This window comes from Microchirus variegatus (genome assembly GCF_963457635.1).
Source record: "Microchirus variegatus genome assembly, chromosome: 5".
In the NCBI taxonomy this organism is placed as follows: domain Eukaryota; kingdom Metazoa; phylum Chordata; class Actinopteri; order Pleuronectiformes; family Soleidae; genus Microchirus; species Microchirus variegatus.
Window position 1 is genome coordinate 24,141,940 of NC_139806.1, and position 14,885 is coordinate 24,156,824.

The window sequence follows — 14,885 nt, forward strand, 5'->3', positions numbered from 1 at the left end:
GACAGGACCAGCGGACCAACACACACCTGTCACTGCGTCATTTAACGCCAAAGTGTCACGGCGAGGCTTCGCTAACAAGCGTTTTATTGCAACTGTGATAAGAAATGTGAAATGTGTTCACTCACCAGTGTCTGTGAAACTGCCCAAATCTCGAGGAAAAACACGACTAACATACGAACGAAGAGCTCCTGTTTCCGCACAGATACGACGCCGTTTACCTTCATGAGGAGACGCTACCGGTGGAGGTCACACAGCGGAAACGTCTGCGCCATTTCGTGATTTAAAAAACACATACACACACATACACTGAAGTTTGTACCGTCTCTGTCGTTTAGGTGGGAAAAAAACACAGTGAGCACGAGCGCAGACAGGCAGAGCAAACTGAGCGCTGATTGGTCGATGGGACGCTCTGAATTCGACATCGCATCTGTCTGGAGGAATCAGATTGGTGGGCGGGTTAAAGGGCAATTCCGCCACTGTTACTTCCGCTGCTTCACACTCCAGGCTAAAATTACTCCACCTCATCGATTCGTATGCTCTCAATTAAAAGCCCACAGGGGAAATTAAATCTCAGCGTGGGATTTAGTTAGGTTACCCGTCTAATTTGATTAATTTTGACTGTATTTTCACACAGTTTTGTATTCACATTCTTTGTGTATTTATGTCCTCTTGTATTTAGGTTATGTGCCTGATACCATAATGCTGTCACAATAATTGTCCATGCATATCGACTTGATACAATTGTCCCTCTGCATTTCATTTAAATTTAGTTGGATACATGTTATTCAAATAATAGATTATGATATATTGATATTTCGTACTTCTTACTCTATTTAAAAAAATACTATACATTACTATTACTAGTACTATGGTAGTCTGATCATTGTTTTTTTTTTGGTTTCTTGATTGTCAACAAAACACAAAAGCAGTGAAACAACAATAAAGGCACACATTGTGCAATAACTTCAGAAAACCCTTAGGGGAATCTCTACTCGATGTCAAATATTAGTGAACATTATTGAAATATTAGTGAATAATAAGCAGAGGGAAAATGCAGTTGGGAGAGCAAGCATGAACATTGAAAAAACATCATTAAACCATCATTAAATAAACAGCAAATAGAGTTTTAAGACTAAATCTGATTTTCTATCAGCCTTTGGGCATGTAGAGCAGATTTACCTTTGTTATTTAAGTGTATTTTAAGTGCTGTAAATGTATATTTATACAAGTCAAATCCAGAATTAAACTTTCTACTCTTCTTTTTACTCTTCTTTAGATATTCTGAAGTGTCCGTTCAGACATAGACAAGTGTAAACATCAGATTAAAATCTGGACTTTGGTTGACTTACTCAACAACATGAACAGACTTGTTCCTGAACCACCGTGCAGGTTTTTCCGCCCCACATTATTTGCTGTGTTGAAAAGCAAACACCCATTTGCACAAGTTTTAACTAGTGTAAAGGTGTTTATATGGCATTCCTATGGCTGGGATTTAAACAGCACCTAGAATGAGAGTAATTGAGGTTAAACTGTGTTACGCATGGGTTTGTTTGTGTATAAGATACCTGCATGTGTGAGTAAAAGGTATTGAACATAACAACACAATATTTGCAATCTTAGACACTATGTAAGAACAGGAAATGGATGTAATGTATTAACAGGAAACCCAAAAGAGAAAAGTACGAGTCTACCAAAGTAGCACATCCTTCCTCTGTTATTTCACAACATCCCTGAGCAGAAATACAACCTAATCCAAATCTGTAACATCTCACAACGATGATTGAACCACTTATAGACTTAAGACAAGCTCCTAAATGATATAATGACCAATGTGTTATGTTTACAGCATTCCACTGGTGTATTTATTTTAGTGTTGCATTCACTGACCGACTGATAATCCAGGGAAAATAAGGAAGAACCACTATCATGATAAAACTTTTAGATTGTAGCGATTGAGCTCCAGTTCCCTCGTCTGTGATGCTGCACCATGCAAAAACCACAAGTTCCCATTTTTATACGTTGCGTAGGTGTTGTTTAGCACATCCACATACAGAAAATGCCTGCAGGCCTTTTCGAAAACAAAAATGTGGCATTGACGCGCTTGCTTGCTGACCGTGTTATTAAAAAGTCTCCTGTCGTCATTATTAAAAAGCCACTCTAATCCTGCGGTCTGACCAACTGAAGGTTTAATTGCATGAGTGACATACAGTATATTATATTGCTGGAAATCACACATTTTACAAAAGCACTTATTTTGAAACTGGCAACCTAACATTATTATGCCAGGAACCAAAAATACAACATGTGTTAAACGATAAGGTAGACGGGTCGGGTACAAAACAAGTCTTTGTGTGGCTCACTGTCCAAAAACTTGCATTTATGAAACTGTGCACATTCATCATTGAAATCATAATATGCTAATTTCCTTTGACTGCAACTAACAATTGATTTTAGGGTTATTTTCTACTTATTAGGTCTATAAAACGTCAGATGATGAAAAATGTTGGGTCAGTGTTTCTAAAAAAACAAAAAAAACTGGAAATAATGTCGTCACATCATGTTTTGTCCACAAACCAAAATGATTCAGTTTGAATTTTTCCTATGTTATATGGAGCGAAGAAACAGGTAAACTGAGCCATGGTTGGGCACCCATTTTGGATCTTCTCTGTCAGCAGTTTGACAATGATTCAAAGTGAACCCAGGCAAATGCAGCCAGTCCAGTCCAATGTACTCCAGTTCTTCACCTGCGGGTCACGTCACGATTGTTCACCACCTTCATCCATCTCTCCTTCAGCTGGAGCTGCGTTTTCCTGCTCAGGGTCACCAGGAAGGATGCCTGCGACTGTCTGGATGAGCTCCTCGATCTGCTCCTCCGATAAACGCTCCTCACTCTCTTCCACCAACTGAACGCAAGCAGAAAAAATACAAAATAATTATTTAAAAATCACAATTAATCCAATGACAATGCAAAAGGGGCCACTTAATGTCTTGAACCAGCACAGAATTATAACCTGAATGTAAAGCTTTATTTTGGCTTTATGGGGCTGTATTAACGTTTAATGCTGTTTCAGCTCATCATGTATAGCTTCACAGCTTTTACGTTTTGGTTTAATGAGCCGCCTGATGTTGTGTTATTAACAAAAAAGATTGAAGACGCATTATACACTGTCTGATCAGCACCAAATAGTATTATTACTCTCTAAATCCTGTTTTCAGGGGCAAAGTAGTCATGGAACAGTATGTTCAAATGTCCAATTATCCATTAGTATAGTTCCATTTAACAACAGTACTAATAACAAATAATAACAAATATCAATGTGCAAAAATGTAATATTACAATGCTGTTTCCAAGATCAATAAAAGCTCACATCGTTAAATGACATCCATATTAGGGCTGTAACTAACAATCATGCTCTTTCTATCTTAATTAACCTGGCTATTATTTTCTCGCTTAATCGAGGACTTGTTTGGGCTCTAAAACGTCAATCATAATAGTGTAGTTTCACAATATGAATGCTGACAAATTCAAATGACAGCAACAAGGATCTAAAAATTCACAGGAGTCATAACATACTATCATTCTAGTAGTAAACTTAACAGAGAATGCTTTAGTCAGACAACGGCTTTAGACTTTTACTCAGACAACGGCCTTAGCTTGATGAAACTGTACATGTAAATGTATGACTGATGCTTTGCACCTCAGTCCAAATATCGCCAGGGATTTGCTGTATGAAACTCTCAACATCTGTATGCCTTGACACTTACTGTATGTTCTGTGCTCATGAAACTGATACGCAGGCAAATGTTCTGAAAGTTTCAGTAAACGACACTCTGGACAAATACACCATACACCAGTTAAAAAGAGATAAAGACAAGTATTTTATACAAGGTACTGTAATAACACTAACTGGTGAAAGGAAAACTTACGAGCTGGATTTCCACTGCTGTCTGCGGGCGGTGGTTCAGGATGTGCAGTTTCTCCGCCCTGAAGATATTAGGACAAAACATTATCAACGCTGTCTATATGTTAAATAGAACATTTAAATATTTGCTACTTCATGTCTCCTCACGGCGGCGCTGCTGCTCAAATGAAAGAGGGAGTTTACAGGGGGGAGAAAGCTATGTTAAATATGTTAGATTCATCGCTTTATGCACTTTTTTCTCTATGTTGTGAATAAATAGAGAAATCCTCCACTTGTAACTTTCCACAGTTGTTTTGTTTTCTTCAGTTGTCGTGATGTATCGCTACAAGATAGTCTTGCAATATAGTGATTATCACAGAATCGTTGCATCGTGATATTATTGTATCCTGGACCGCGTATCACGCATCGTGAGGTACCCTATGATTCCCACCCCTATGAACAAGATTAGTCAAATTAGTCGACACGATCCTGATAACGTTGAGACAGAAGGGAAGCAAGACTGAATACACAAAGATGCACCCACGAAAAGTTTCAGATGTTAATTCTACCGCTCACAAATCCAGTAATTTAGCAGTGATGGTATAAATGCTGATAGTATTGCTTGACAGAGCCTGATAACAGATGGGCACAGCATACCAATAATCCTTTCTGTTCATAAAGAGTCAACAGATTTAGAATAATAACATCATCCACAAAAGTTACGCACTGCAGCTTTAAAACGTGAAAATCGGTCTTAGCGAGACCATACTAACTTGGTCAGTTTGTGAGGCATCATGGTGGTGAGGAACTCTTTGACCACCTCTGGACTCTGTCTGCTGCATGGCGTCTTTGACAGGTAATTGAGTGTCTGTGTTGAAAAACATAGAGCTTTTAGAGCGAGCATATTAGCTTTTGCTAAAGTGCAAATGTGACACATCAGGCAAAAAAAAGAGGAGGTTAAAATCAGTGAAGTGAAGATGAGAATGTGAGCCGACCTCATACATGATGGTGTTTAAATTCTGCTGCCCGGAGCTGTTTTTGTTCTTCCCACTCTCCTTCCTTTGAGCCTTTAGGTCTGTTAAGAGATTGAACACCTGCGAAACACACAGATGATCAAATATGACAATTAGGTATTTTTTTCATCTCCTCATTTAAAACAAAGAATCCTGAAGGGAGATGGAGAACGTACCTCGTAGTTACTGAGCATGGCAGCATTAGCATTTTTCCTGAAAAGAGGAAAACGAAAGTATCACACTCAACGTTCATTATTTTGACCTTTGAAAAACCAGAGGGTCAACATTCTGACTGTCAGATGCTTGTGATCTATATATGCTCATGTGTTGCTGAAGTGACATGATGACACCTGAGCTCTCAGGTCTCTGAAGGAAGTAGGAGGTGTGGCTGAAAGCTCTGAACTTTGTTTAGTGACAAATTGTTAATGCTGGGGTTTAAATCGATATAAAGTTGTGATGTATCGATGGATACACAACGTTTGCATGAAATGCATGTTCTTTTGTGACTAAAACAATTATGGGGAATCTCAACATGATTACTTTTGGTTTATGTATTATTTGTTTGTGTTGTTATCAGCTTCATAGTTCATAAATAGTCTTAAATTACTGTCCCATCCCTACATTCGACCACAATCGGACTCAAGAGACTTTAAAATGAGTCACGGAACAAGCGTTTCCCACAAAGTGCAGACATTCTTAAGCTTTCTACAAGTTTATCCCTTTGTGAAAAACTAGACATTACAAACAACATAATAAACATACGTCGATAACAACGTCAATAAATATTAAAGAACCTTACACTTCCATAATGCCAGGCTTTCGGTTTTGGTCCGCTGTACATACTCGTCCGTAAGGAAAATGTAGTCCAGGTCAAACGTTCCGCCAGAATCAAACCGCCTTATTTGAGGTTTATCGATAATGTAACAATGATAAAAATCGATGATGATATTTAATCATGATATATTTTTTAATTTCCAGAACACCGATGTTTTAATGATAACTTGTTTTCAACAGCAGGCCACCACCCACACTCTGCTATAGTCATGCAATACGTCACGTGACTCTTTTAAAGTGACAGTAGCAGCGGGTCTCGGGGAAAAGAGGGGGAGCGCGACAGTTATCTAGTCTGGTTAAAACTAGACTTCAGACTCGATTGGGTTCACCCGGGTTACTGTGGCTGTGCGTTCCAACGCCGATTTTAACGGAGTCAATACAAACATGGACACATCCGAGGTAAGAAGAACTGGTCTCAGTGTAAGCTAAAGGTAATCATGATCGGTGTAAATACAGCTCCGTCTCCCTTGTCTTGTCTCTTCAGGGAAATAAACTGTGGGGAGGTCGTTTTGTGGGAGACATTGATCCGATCATGGAGAAGTTCAACGCATCTATCGCTTATGACCAGAGGATGTGGGATGCTGACGTACGAGGGAGCAAAGCTTACGTGAAAGCTCTGGAGAAGGCGAAGCTGGTCTCTACTGATGAAATGAATCAGATCTTACACGGAATGGATCAGGTACCCTCACTTCTCAAGGTCCAGGGCTGGCCTAAGCCTTTATGGGGATTGGGGGGGGGGGGGGGGGGGTCAACCAGTGGGGGGGTCTCTTGTTGTTTTTGTAACCTGAGAGGGCAAAAGTGGACTCGTATTACTTTGCATCTTCATATTCAAAGTGAAGCATGAGAATTAAACAAGTAAACCAGTTTAATGACGCTCCTGAAAGCAACAAGTAATTTGACTTGATGTTTTGGTGCATTCAAGTAGAATATAATTAGAAAGAGAAATACAAATATAAGATGTAAAAAAGCACTACAGAGGTCAGATCCTTGGTTTTTTTGGGTACTGGGATGATGTGGGAGGACTTGAAGCAAGCAGGTACATAATAAAACATCAATTGTGGACACGTGGAACCTTTTGTTTTCAGTTGAATGTTTTGTATTGTCGTTGTAGTTCCGTCCCTTTCTGCCGTGACACACCGCGGAAGAGGAATGTGGCTGACTGTTTTGCTTTTATGTGCACTTTCTGTCAGAAATCAAATAGAGACTGCGTCCACAGCGCTGGCTTCTTGTTCACTGGACCTGCACGTATTTTGGAAATTTTATTTTCGGCACAATGTAATCCTGCCATGAAAAGCTCTAGTTGCGCTTTATCGCCATAACAATTGCCATTCCCTTACAGACATTGTATAAGCTGTGAAACCAGTTATTACATCATTACAGCTCCGAGCACTGTCAGTGTGATGTGTATATACCACTGTTTGTTCAGGTTGATAGCTGACATATGTGCCTTCAGGTAAGAGTGTCTATAGTTAATAACTTCGCCCTGTGTGACATAGTCACTCGTCAGGTTTGGGCAGGTCGTGTTACTGTAGTACACTTTAGAAAGTACTCATAGCGTACAACCCTCTGCCAAAGCCACTCAGTATACCACAGTGATGATACACACTTCAATGTCTTGGAAAATAATCCTAATTCTGGATCTAGATCACAATCAAAACGTAATATTTAGCTTTTTATACTCAAATTTGCTCATTGGGCTGTCAGAAATGAATCACTCAACCACTAAAGCAAATTTGTCTGTTCAGGAATGCAAGTAAATAACTATAATTTGACATCTTAATCAAGAAATAATAATGTGCTTTGCTATTTTTTTCAGTATAGTCAATGAAAATTAATTGATTATAGCATTAAAAATATAATTTTGGTTAAAGAGCTTCTACATACTTGTGTGTCAACCTTGACAGAAACTTAGGGTAACCATGGCTATGCTCACAAACAGACAATCAAACAGATAATCTCACTCTCGAGGTAATAAAAAGTTGAGTATCATGTTATAATACAAAGATTATGTTTAATATCATCATATTATATGTTACAGCCAGTAATTATAACATGAAATGTTCTATTCTAATGTTCTATTCTTGCACATATATATATTTGTTGTATTTTGTTTCTTCTTCTTTTCTTGCTCGAGTTGGTTTAGTGAATCATATAGTGATTGGATTTTGGTGTTGTTGAATTCCCCATTTCAGTATTATTTCAGTGTCTTTGAAATCAGCTATTCCACTGCAAGATTTTTGCTTATTATTATTATTATAATACAACAATGACAGTTTTTTCTTTCTCTTCAGATTTCATTGGAGTGGTCCAAAGGTGTTTTTGTCCTCAAACCTGGAGATGAAGACATTCACACTGCTAATGAGCGCAGGCTAAAGGTGAGGTTCGTGATCCTGTGGGAGAGAATTCAGTTATAGTTCATGTATGAGCAAGACTTTTTTGTGAATGGAGGTCAAATGGAAGCTGCTGCCAGTGAAATCCTTTTGTAAAAAAATAAGTGTTAAATAGTTCTATGTAGTAGTACTTACCAGGGTCAGCGATACGTGACATGTACACACATCGCTGATTTGACCCTGGTATACTCACGCATCAGGGTCCTGTAATATCCCACTTCACCATTGGGTGGTGGTACAAGTCTGGACGCAGGGCACAGGACGGATTCCTACCAAAGAAGAAGAACAGGATAAATGCACAGGCTTCTGTTGTCAAAATGGTTATTCCACTCCATTCCGTTTCATACTCCACCTACAGCAACAGCAATGGACAGGAAGTTAGTCACAATGTAATAGATAAAAAAGTAGGGACGTTGTTAAAGCTGCAGTGTGCGACTTTTGTCATCAGTATTCCGCCTCATGTCTTTGTGAACCAAAATAATATAACAGTATGTGCCGCAACCTCGCATCCTTAATTAGATCTGACTGAGGGAGCGTTTGTGTGAATGCACCGGTCGCGCAGGGGCGGGTGGAGCCAATGAGGATTTATTCCGTCAAATTGCTGATCCCCGAATTTCTTTTTAAAACTTTTTACTAGTGCTGGGCACGACGCGTTTCCATGACGACTGTCCGGAAAAAGACGCGTGACGTCATGTTTACGTGCCGCGATGCCGGAGTCCAGGCACCGTTTACCAGTTAGCTCCGTTAGCCGCATTAGGTCGTTTTCGCGCAGTTAGCGAGCCTACAGTCGAACTGGAGCGGTCTGTTTATTAAACGAAAAGAGCAGCGCATATACGCATAACCAGCGTAACTGTGTACTGCGTATGTGCGCCTCTGTTTATAAAGTTTGCCATTACTTTAGAGACTCATTTTAACAATCTGGAGTCACGTAAAACATGACGTCACGTGCGTCTTTTTCCAGTCAGTCATCATGGAAACGCGCCGTTCGTTAACTGCCATTATCGGGTTAATGCGCCCAGCACTACTTTTTACTGATTCATTTTTAGCTACTATTATTATTGTTATTATTATTTTTAATGACATTAATTTGCTACTTTATTTATTAATTTCATTATTTATTTTTACCCTATTTGTCCATTTTATTTTGATTGACATGTAATTGGAGACAACTGTTCTGAAAACAAATATATATATAAAAAAAGAAAAAAGGTTACATACTACAGCTTTAATGAATTATTCCTTATAGTGTTATATTACTGTCCTCTGGCTGCTTCTTTTCTCAGGAGCTGATTGGTTCACCCGCGGGGAAGCTGCACACCGGCAGGAGCAGAAACGACCAGGTTTGTTTGAAACCCGCATTCAAACCGTCGCCACTGCGTTTTGCTTTCAGGATGCAGTCTGTGCATTATTCTCTTGTGGTTGACCAGGTGGTGACCGACATGAGGCTGTGGCTGAGAGATGCCATCACCACCCTGACACAAAACGCCCTACAGCTCATATCTACCATGGTGGAGCGAGCAGCAGTGTAAGACAAAGATACATGAGACCACACATTTACACGAATATATTATCAATGTATTTTCTTAAAGGTGTTGCCTTCTGTTTCTCAGGGAAATTGATGTCCTATTTCCGGGTTACACTCACATGCAAAGAGCTCAGCCGATAAGATGGAGCCACTGGATTCTAAGGTGACCTTGACACTTTTCAGTCCGGTGCACGTCGACCACATTTTCGACTCACACGACGTGTGGTTCGCTCACAGTCTCATGCTTATCCCTGCATGTGTTCGCTGGTTGAACTACGGCTCAGTCACGCTGTCGCTCTGAGCAGAGACGTGGACCGGCTGCAGGAAATCAAGACAAGAGTTAATGTTTTACCCCTTGGCAGGTAAACTGTCAACACACACACACACAGAGACACACACAGTGTGCGATTTTCACACAGTCTGTTAATGAAACGGCTTCATGTCATTTTCAGTGGTGCCATCGCTGGAACACCATTCGATATTGACAGGCAGCTGCTGCAGAAAGGTACAAATACAACCTAATAGCAATTAATCTGCTGACAATTATTCACTTTATTCAAATTACTATGTTTAAAGGTGCATTATGTAATAAATCTAAAGCAACATACAATCCTCCTAATATGTCAAAGAGACTCAGGAATAATGTTCATATAATAAACTGAACTCACCAACAACAGTACAGCCAAAATATTCTCTCAAAATATTTTGCAGACTGCAATGAAATCATGTTTTGGCATGTGGCGCCACCTACCGCCGTCTACCAATCATTGCAGTCGGTAGAGTCTCAGCTGCCGAGCAACCACGGGTTGCCAGTTACGTCCAAGAGTGTATGGCTGCAGACCGGAGCCCCTCGTTTCGAGCCCTCCCGATTTGAGCCATGAATCCACGCCCCCCAAGGAAAATAATTTTCAAAATAAAAGCTTGCGTCGGGAACCGCTCGTCTGTTGCCATAAACATAAAATTACACTGGTAAATTGTATAAAATGTATTGTTCAACATGAGATGTATGCTCCACACTTTAACCTGCCTGGATATGCCTCAGTAAAGGCCAAAGTGTGGCTGCAGTCTGGAGCCTCGCGTCCGGTATTGTTAATAATTGTGTTTTAACCAAAGGGTAAAAGTAATCATGCTAATACTTATTAGTATATACGTATACTAATACTTATAAAAATACCAGACGAAAAAATTTAATGGAAAAAATATACAGAACATAAAATGAATAGTAAATACTGCAAAAAAAAATGTATTGTTCAACATCTATATCAGATAATCACATTATTGGAAGTAACATAAGAGTCGTGGGAAGTCATTCGTACACAGAATACAGAATACCGTTTGTGCGTAAAATATCATTTAAATAATCACATACTATTAGAGTTGGATTAAATTGTTTTATTTATATTGTGTTTTTATACTGCCAGCCATTTTGAACGGCAGCCAATTAGTTAATTCCGGCATTCTGGCTGCAGAATCCAGGGTGGGGATCTTCGGAGTAGATCCCCCGCAACTCCCCTCGCCTTCCTCTTCCAACATACCCTGTGGGTATGGCAAAAACAAAACAAAAGCATACTTGCGAACAGCACACTGCACCTCGTCACCTGCGGTGGGCTGTTCCTCTTAAACACACTGGTGTGTAGCTTAAGGAAACTCATACAAACAAACCATCAAGTTATGCAACCATTAAACTAACTTTAGCTGATATTCACTGACAAACGCTGATGCCGTTTCGAATGGCTAAGGAATCGCATGTTTCCTCAAATAAACAAATATATATGTAATATATAGTCCAGAAATCTGCAAACTATATGGACATAAAAAACGTTACTTTTAGGGTTAACATGTTTTGAAATTAACTGCAGAAAACAAGCTCACAAACTTACCTGTGACTCAGTCATCCTCCCTGTCATCACTAAAGATTAACTTCTTCTTCCTTTTCTTTTGGTTGTCACTATTGCTTAGGTTAGTGGAATACTGCCACCTAACGGTAAATCTCCCTGAGATCTAATCCGCGAGGTGTATTTTGGACTGCGTGTGCTTGCTGTACACTCTTGGTTGTACACGCCCAGGCCTGAGACTGGAGGGCTGGCAACGGGAGGGCTATCAACTGGAGGCTCCGGGCTGCAGCCATACCCGCCTCGTTACGTCAGAGCTACAATGGCGGAGAAAAGGAAACCTAAAAGACCTCGGTATTTTGAATTAGAGTGTAGTAACCGTTTTTGGGCACATTCTTACATATGGCACCTTTAAATGTACACTAAATACAGAGGCTATTAGAATTTGCAATATAGAGTGTCTTATATCCTTTTTTCAGCACAGCCGAGGCAATCTGATTAAAAAAAATATTTTTACAACTATATAAGCACACTCCTAAAAAATATAAAATTAATCATAACTTTTCCCACAACACAACAGATTTTTAATGCCCATATAAGGTGTTGTGTATTATTCCCACTGCAGTTTACCATGGATGCATCTAATCAGGCACAGATCCGTGCCACCTGAGCACTAAGGGTTAACCTGATTAAGACATGTTAATATCTGAATATGTATCTTAAAGGTGGGGTATAACAACACAAGTTGCAAATAATATTATATTAGTCACGTCGAAGCTGAACCGGCGAAGTAGAGTAGCTACGAAGTAAACGTATTAAATTATAAGACATTGTGAATTTTATATACATCCGAAGACATCTGAAACAGCTGACTGGGTAAAAAAAACCATCTGACAACCATGACCACTTCAAATGTGTCAATGCCAGGATCACAGGATGTTTCCACTGACCCCAAGTGACCAAACATGTCAATTGTTGCAAGTTGCAAAACCCATTTCTGCACCATTTCTCCTTCTGTGCATGTGTGCAGAGCTGGCGTTTGAGGACATCAGCCTGAACAGTATGGATGCAACAGGCCAACGAGACTTTGTCGGTATGTAAGCGCTATTATTATTTGTTAAAAAGAATTCCTTTAAATAAGAAGTAGTATTTAAAGTTGCCTCTGTCTGCCTTCTTAAAGCCGAGTTCTTGTTCTGGGCGTCTCTGTGTGTGACTCACCTCAGTAAAATGGCTGAGGATCTGCTGCTGTACAGCACAAAGGAGTTCTCCTTCATCACACTGTCCGACGCCTACAGGTCAGCCTCTGCAGTTTATTCTGAAAATTACAGTGAAGTATATTTGGATAAATTATTATGGTTAGTGGTGTTGTTTTTATTGTGTTTGCAGCACAGGCAGCAGTCTGATGCCCCAGAAGAAGAACGCTGACAGTCTGGAGCTCATCAGGAGCAAAGCAGGTCGCGTCTTTGGCCGAGTAAGTGTTAAAGATAGACTGGAAAAGTGGAAATTGTCTGAAAGTAAATAGGGCAGTGAATCGGCAAGAATAGCTTCCCCTCATACATGGATGCAATAAATTGAGATGCTTAAAGCTGATTTAATGGAAAAAAAATGCATTTAACTTGATTGATTACCTCTTAGAAATGGACTGTTTTAAACTTCTGTCTGTTTTCCAGTGTTCAGGTTTCATGATGACAATGAAGGGCCTGCCCAGCACCTACAACAAAGACCTGCAGGTATCAGCGTTTCTGTGCTCTCACATCCTCCAAAATTCCCCCTCTCTTTCTCTTTTTTCCCCGTCACACACCGTCCTTGTGTTGCGTTTGCTGCCCTCTACAGGAAGATAAAGAGGCCATGTTTGACTGCTACGATACGGTTCATGCCGTGCTGCAAGTGACGTCTGGAGTCATGTCAACTCTGCAGGTCAGAGGGTCACCATGAGAGGTGGCGTTTGCTCACTGTTACCAGATAGACATTGAAAAATGTCTAAATGCAAATGTCAATGCACATCTGGGGGGGGGGGGGGGGGAATAATGCTGAGGACTTTTTGAGACTGTTTTCAAACAACAAAACGTTTGCGTTTCAGATCAACCAGAGCGTGATGGAAGCGGCTCTCAGTCCTGACATGTTGGCGACCGATCTGGCCTACTACCTCGTCAGGAAAGGGGTGAGTGGATGAAAGATGTGGCGTCAAATTGCATTTAACTCATTACATGTGGTTTATGGTCAAGGTGAGCACTTGAAATTATGAAGATTAGGCTGAAATATTCTATTATTCTTGGTCATAGATGCCTTTCAGAGAAGCGCACGGTGTCTCCGGTAAAGCTGTGTTTATGGCCGAATCCAAAAATGTGACACTGAATCAACTCAGTGTGGAAGACCTGAGTGCCCTGAGGTGATCATCTCTCTCTCTTCATTAACAAATAATATATATGGATATGAAAATATACATCTATAAAAATACATGTAAAATCTATATATATAAATACATATATGTATAAAAATATATACATACAATATACACACACACACAGACATATATATATACACACACACACATACACACACACACACACACACACACACACACACACACACACACACACATTTATATACTTTAATTCCTTCCATGCAGCCATTTTGTAACATCATCATCACCTCCCTGTCTCTCATGTTCTGTAGCCCTCTGTTTGCCACCGACGTGTCGTCAGTGTGGGACTACAGGAGCAGCGTGGAGCAGTACAGCGCCCCTGGAGGCACGGCCAAGAGTAGCATCGCCGCACAGGTGGAGCACCTGAGAAAGTGGCTTCTTAAGAAACAGGCGCATTGACCTCGGCCCAATTTTACCCTTTGAAATGAAGAATCAGGTTTACTGCCACAATTCATCTCCTTCCTTAGTCAATCACACGCCTCAACCACGTTTCAGTGATTTTTAGGGACATCTGTTTTATATTGAGAATTTTAATGCATGTTATTTTGCAGAATTTTTGGCTCCGACTTTATCGTACATGTCCGTCTACTGTCTGCGATTGTCAGAATGGTAAATGCAAGACAATTTTCTGTACAAACAGACAAGAAGTTATTATCTTAACTGTCAAAATAAGGTCAAAATGACCTGTCCAGGGTGTAGAATCTCAGCTTTTACCTCTCATCAGTTCTGAAGAAGCCTGTTGTGACTTAATATCCCATGAATTGACTGAACATCCTCCTATGTTTCACACTGTCACACACAGATAATGAAAATCAAGACTGATGTTAAATACTCAAAATAATAAAAACAATAAAGTTTATTCCAGCCTAATGAGTAATGTCATATCTATATCACATAAATATCACAAACACTTTATGTAAGTTATGCAACTAGAGTTTAAAACAGGTACTGCAGTCCTAATCCA

The 14,885-nt window shown here is 39.9% G+C and overlaps 2 protein-coding genes across 2 annotated transcripts; one reads left to right on the top strand and one right to left on the bottom strand.

The window, feature by feature from the left end:
• Positions 1 to 2,254: 2,254 nt before the first annotated feature.
• crcp (calcitonin gene-related peptide-receptor component protein) lies at positions 2,255 to 5,871 on the bottom strand. Its single transcript, XM_083889975.1, has 6 exons — positions 5,715 to 5,871; positions 5,092 to 5,128; positions 4,898 to 4,996; positions 4,676 to 4,770; positions 3,928 to 3,985; positions 2,255 to 2,903 (listed from the first exon to the last, which is right to left on the bottom strand). Exons 1-6 carry the CDS (start codon positions 5,720 to 5,722, stop codon positions 2,757 to 2,759), a joined length of 444 nt encoding a protein of 147 aa, XP_083746101.1. The 5' UTR covers positions 5,723 to 5,871; the 3' UTR covers positions 2,255 to 2,756.
• A 137-nt stretch (positions 5,872 to 6,008) lies between these two features.
• asl (argininosuccinate lyase) lies at positions 6,009 to 14,781 on the top strand. The gene is made up of 16 exons (XM_083890033.1): positions 6,009 to 6,148; positions 6,234 to 6,428; positions 8,041 to 8,124; positions 9,423 to 9,479; positions 9,567 to 9,664; positions 9,750 to 9,827; positions 9,949 to 10,026; positions 10,117 to 10,169; positions 12,527 to 12,589; positions 12,677 to 12,791; positions 12,883 to 12,967; positions 13,167 to 13,226; positions 13,330 to 13,413; positions 13,577 to 13,657; positions 13,779 to 13,885; positions 14,173 to 14,781. The coding sequence occupies exons 1-16, from the start codon at positions 6,134 to 6,136 to the stop codon at positions 14,318 to 14,320; spliced, it is 1,401 nt and encodes a 466-aa protein (XP_083746159.1). The 5' UTR covers positions 6,009 to 6,133; the 3' UTR covers positions 14,321 to 14,781.
• Positions 14,782 to 14,885: the final 104 nt, after the last annotated feature.

Excerpts from the sequence above, each read along its gene's own strand:
- crcp (XM_083889975.1), bottom strand. Across the intron at positions 4,997-5,091 it reads CCATGCTCAGTAACTACGAG|GTGTTCAATCTCTTAACAGA; the intron begins GTACGTTCTCCA and ends TGTGTTTCGCAG. Across the intron at positions 3,986-4,675 it reads ATGCCTCACAAACTGACCAA|GGCGGAGAAACTGCACATCC; the intron begins GTTAGTATGGTC and ends TAATATCTTCAG.
- asl (XM_083890033.1), top strand. Across the intron at positions 10,027-10,116 it reads AATGTTTTACCCCTTGGCAG|TGGTGCCATCGCTGGAACAC; the intron begins GTAAACTGTCAA and ends TGTCATTTTCAG. Across the intron at positions 13,658-13,778 it reads ACTACCTCGTCAGGAAAGGG|ATGCCTTTCAGAGAAGCGCA; the intron begins GTGAGTGGATGA and ends TCTTGGTCATAG.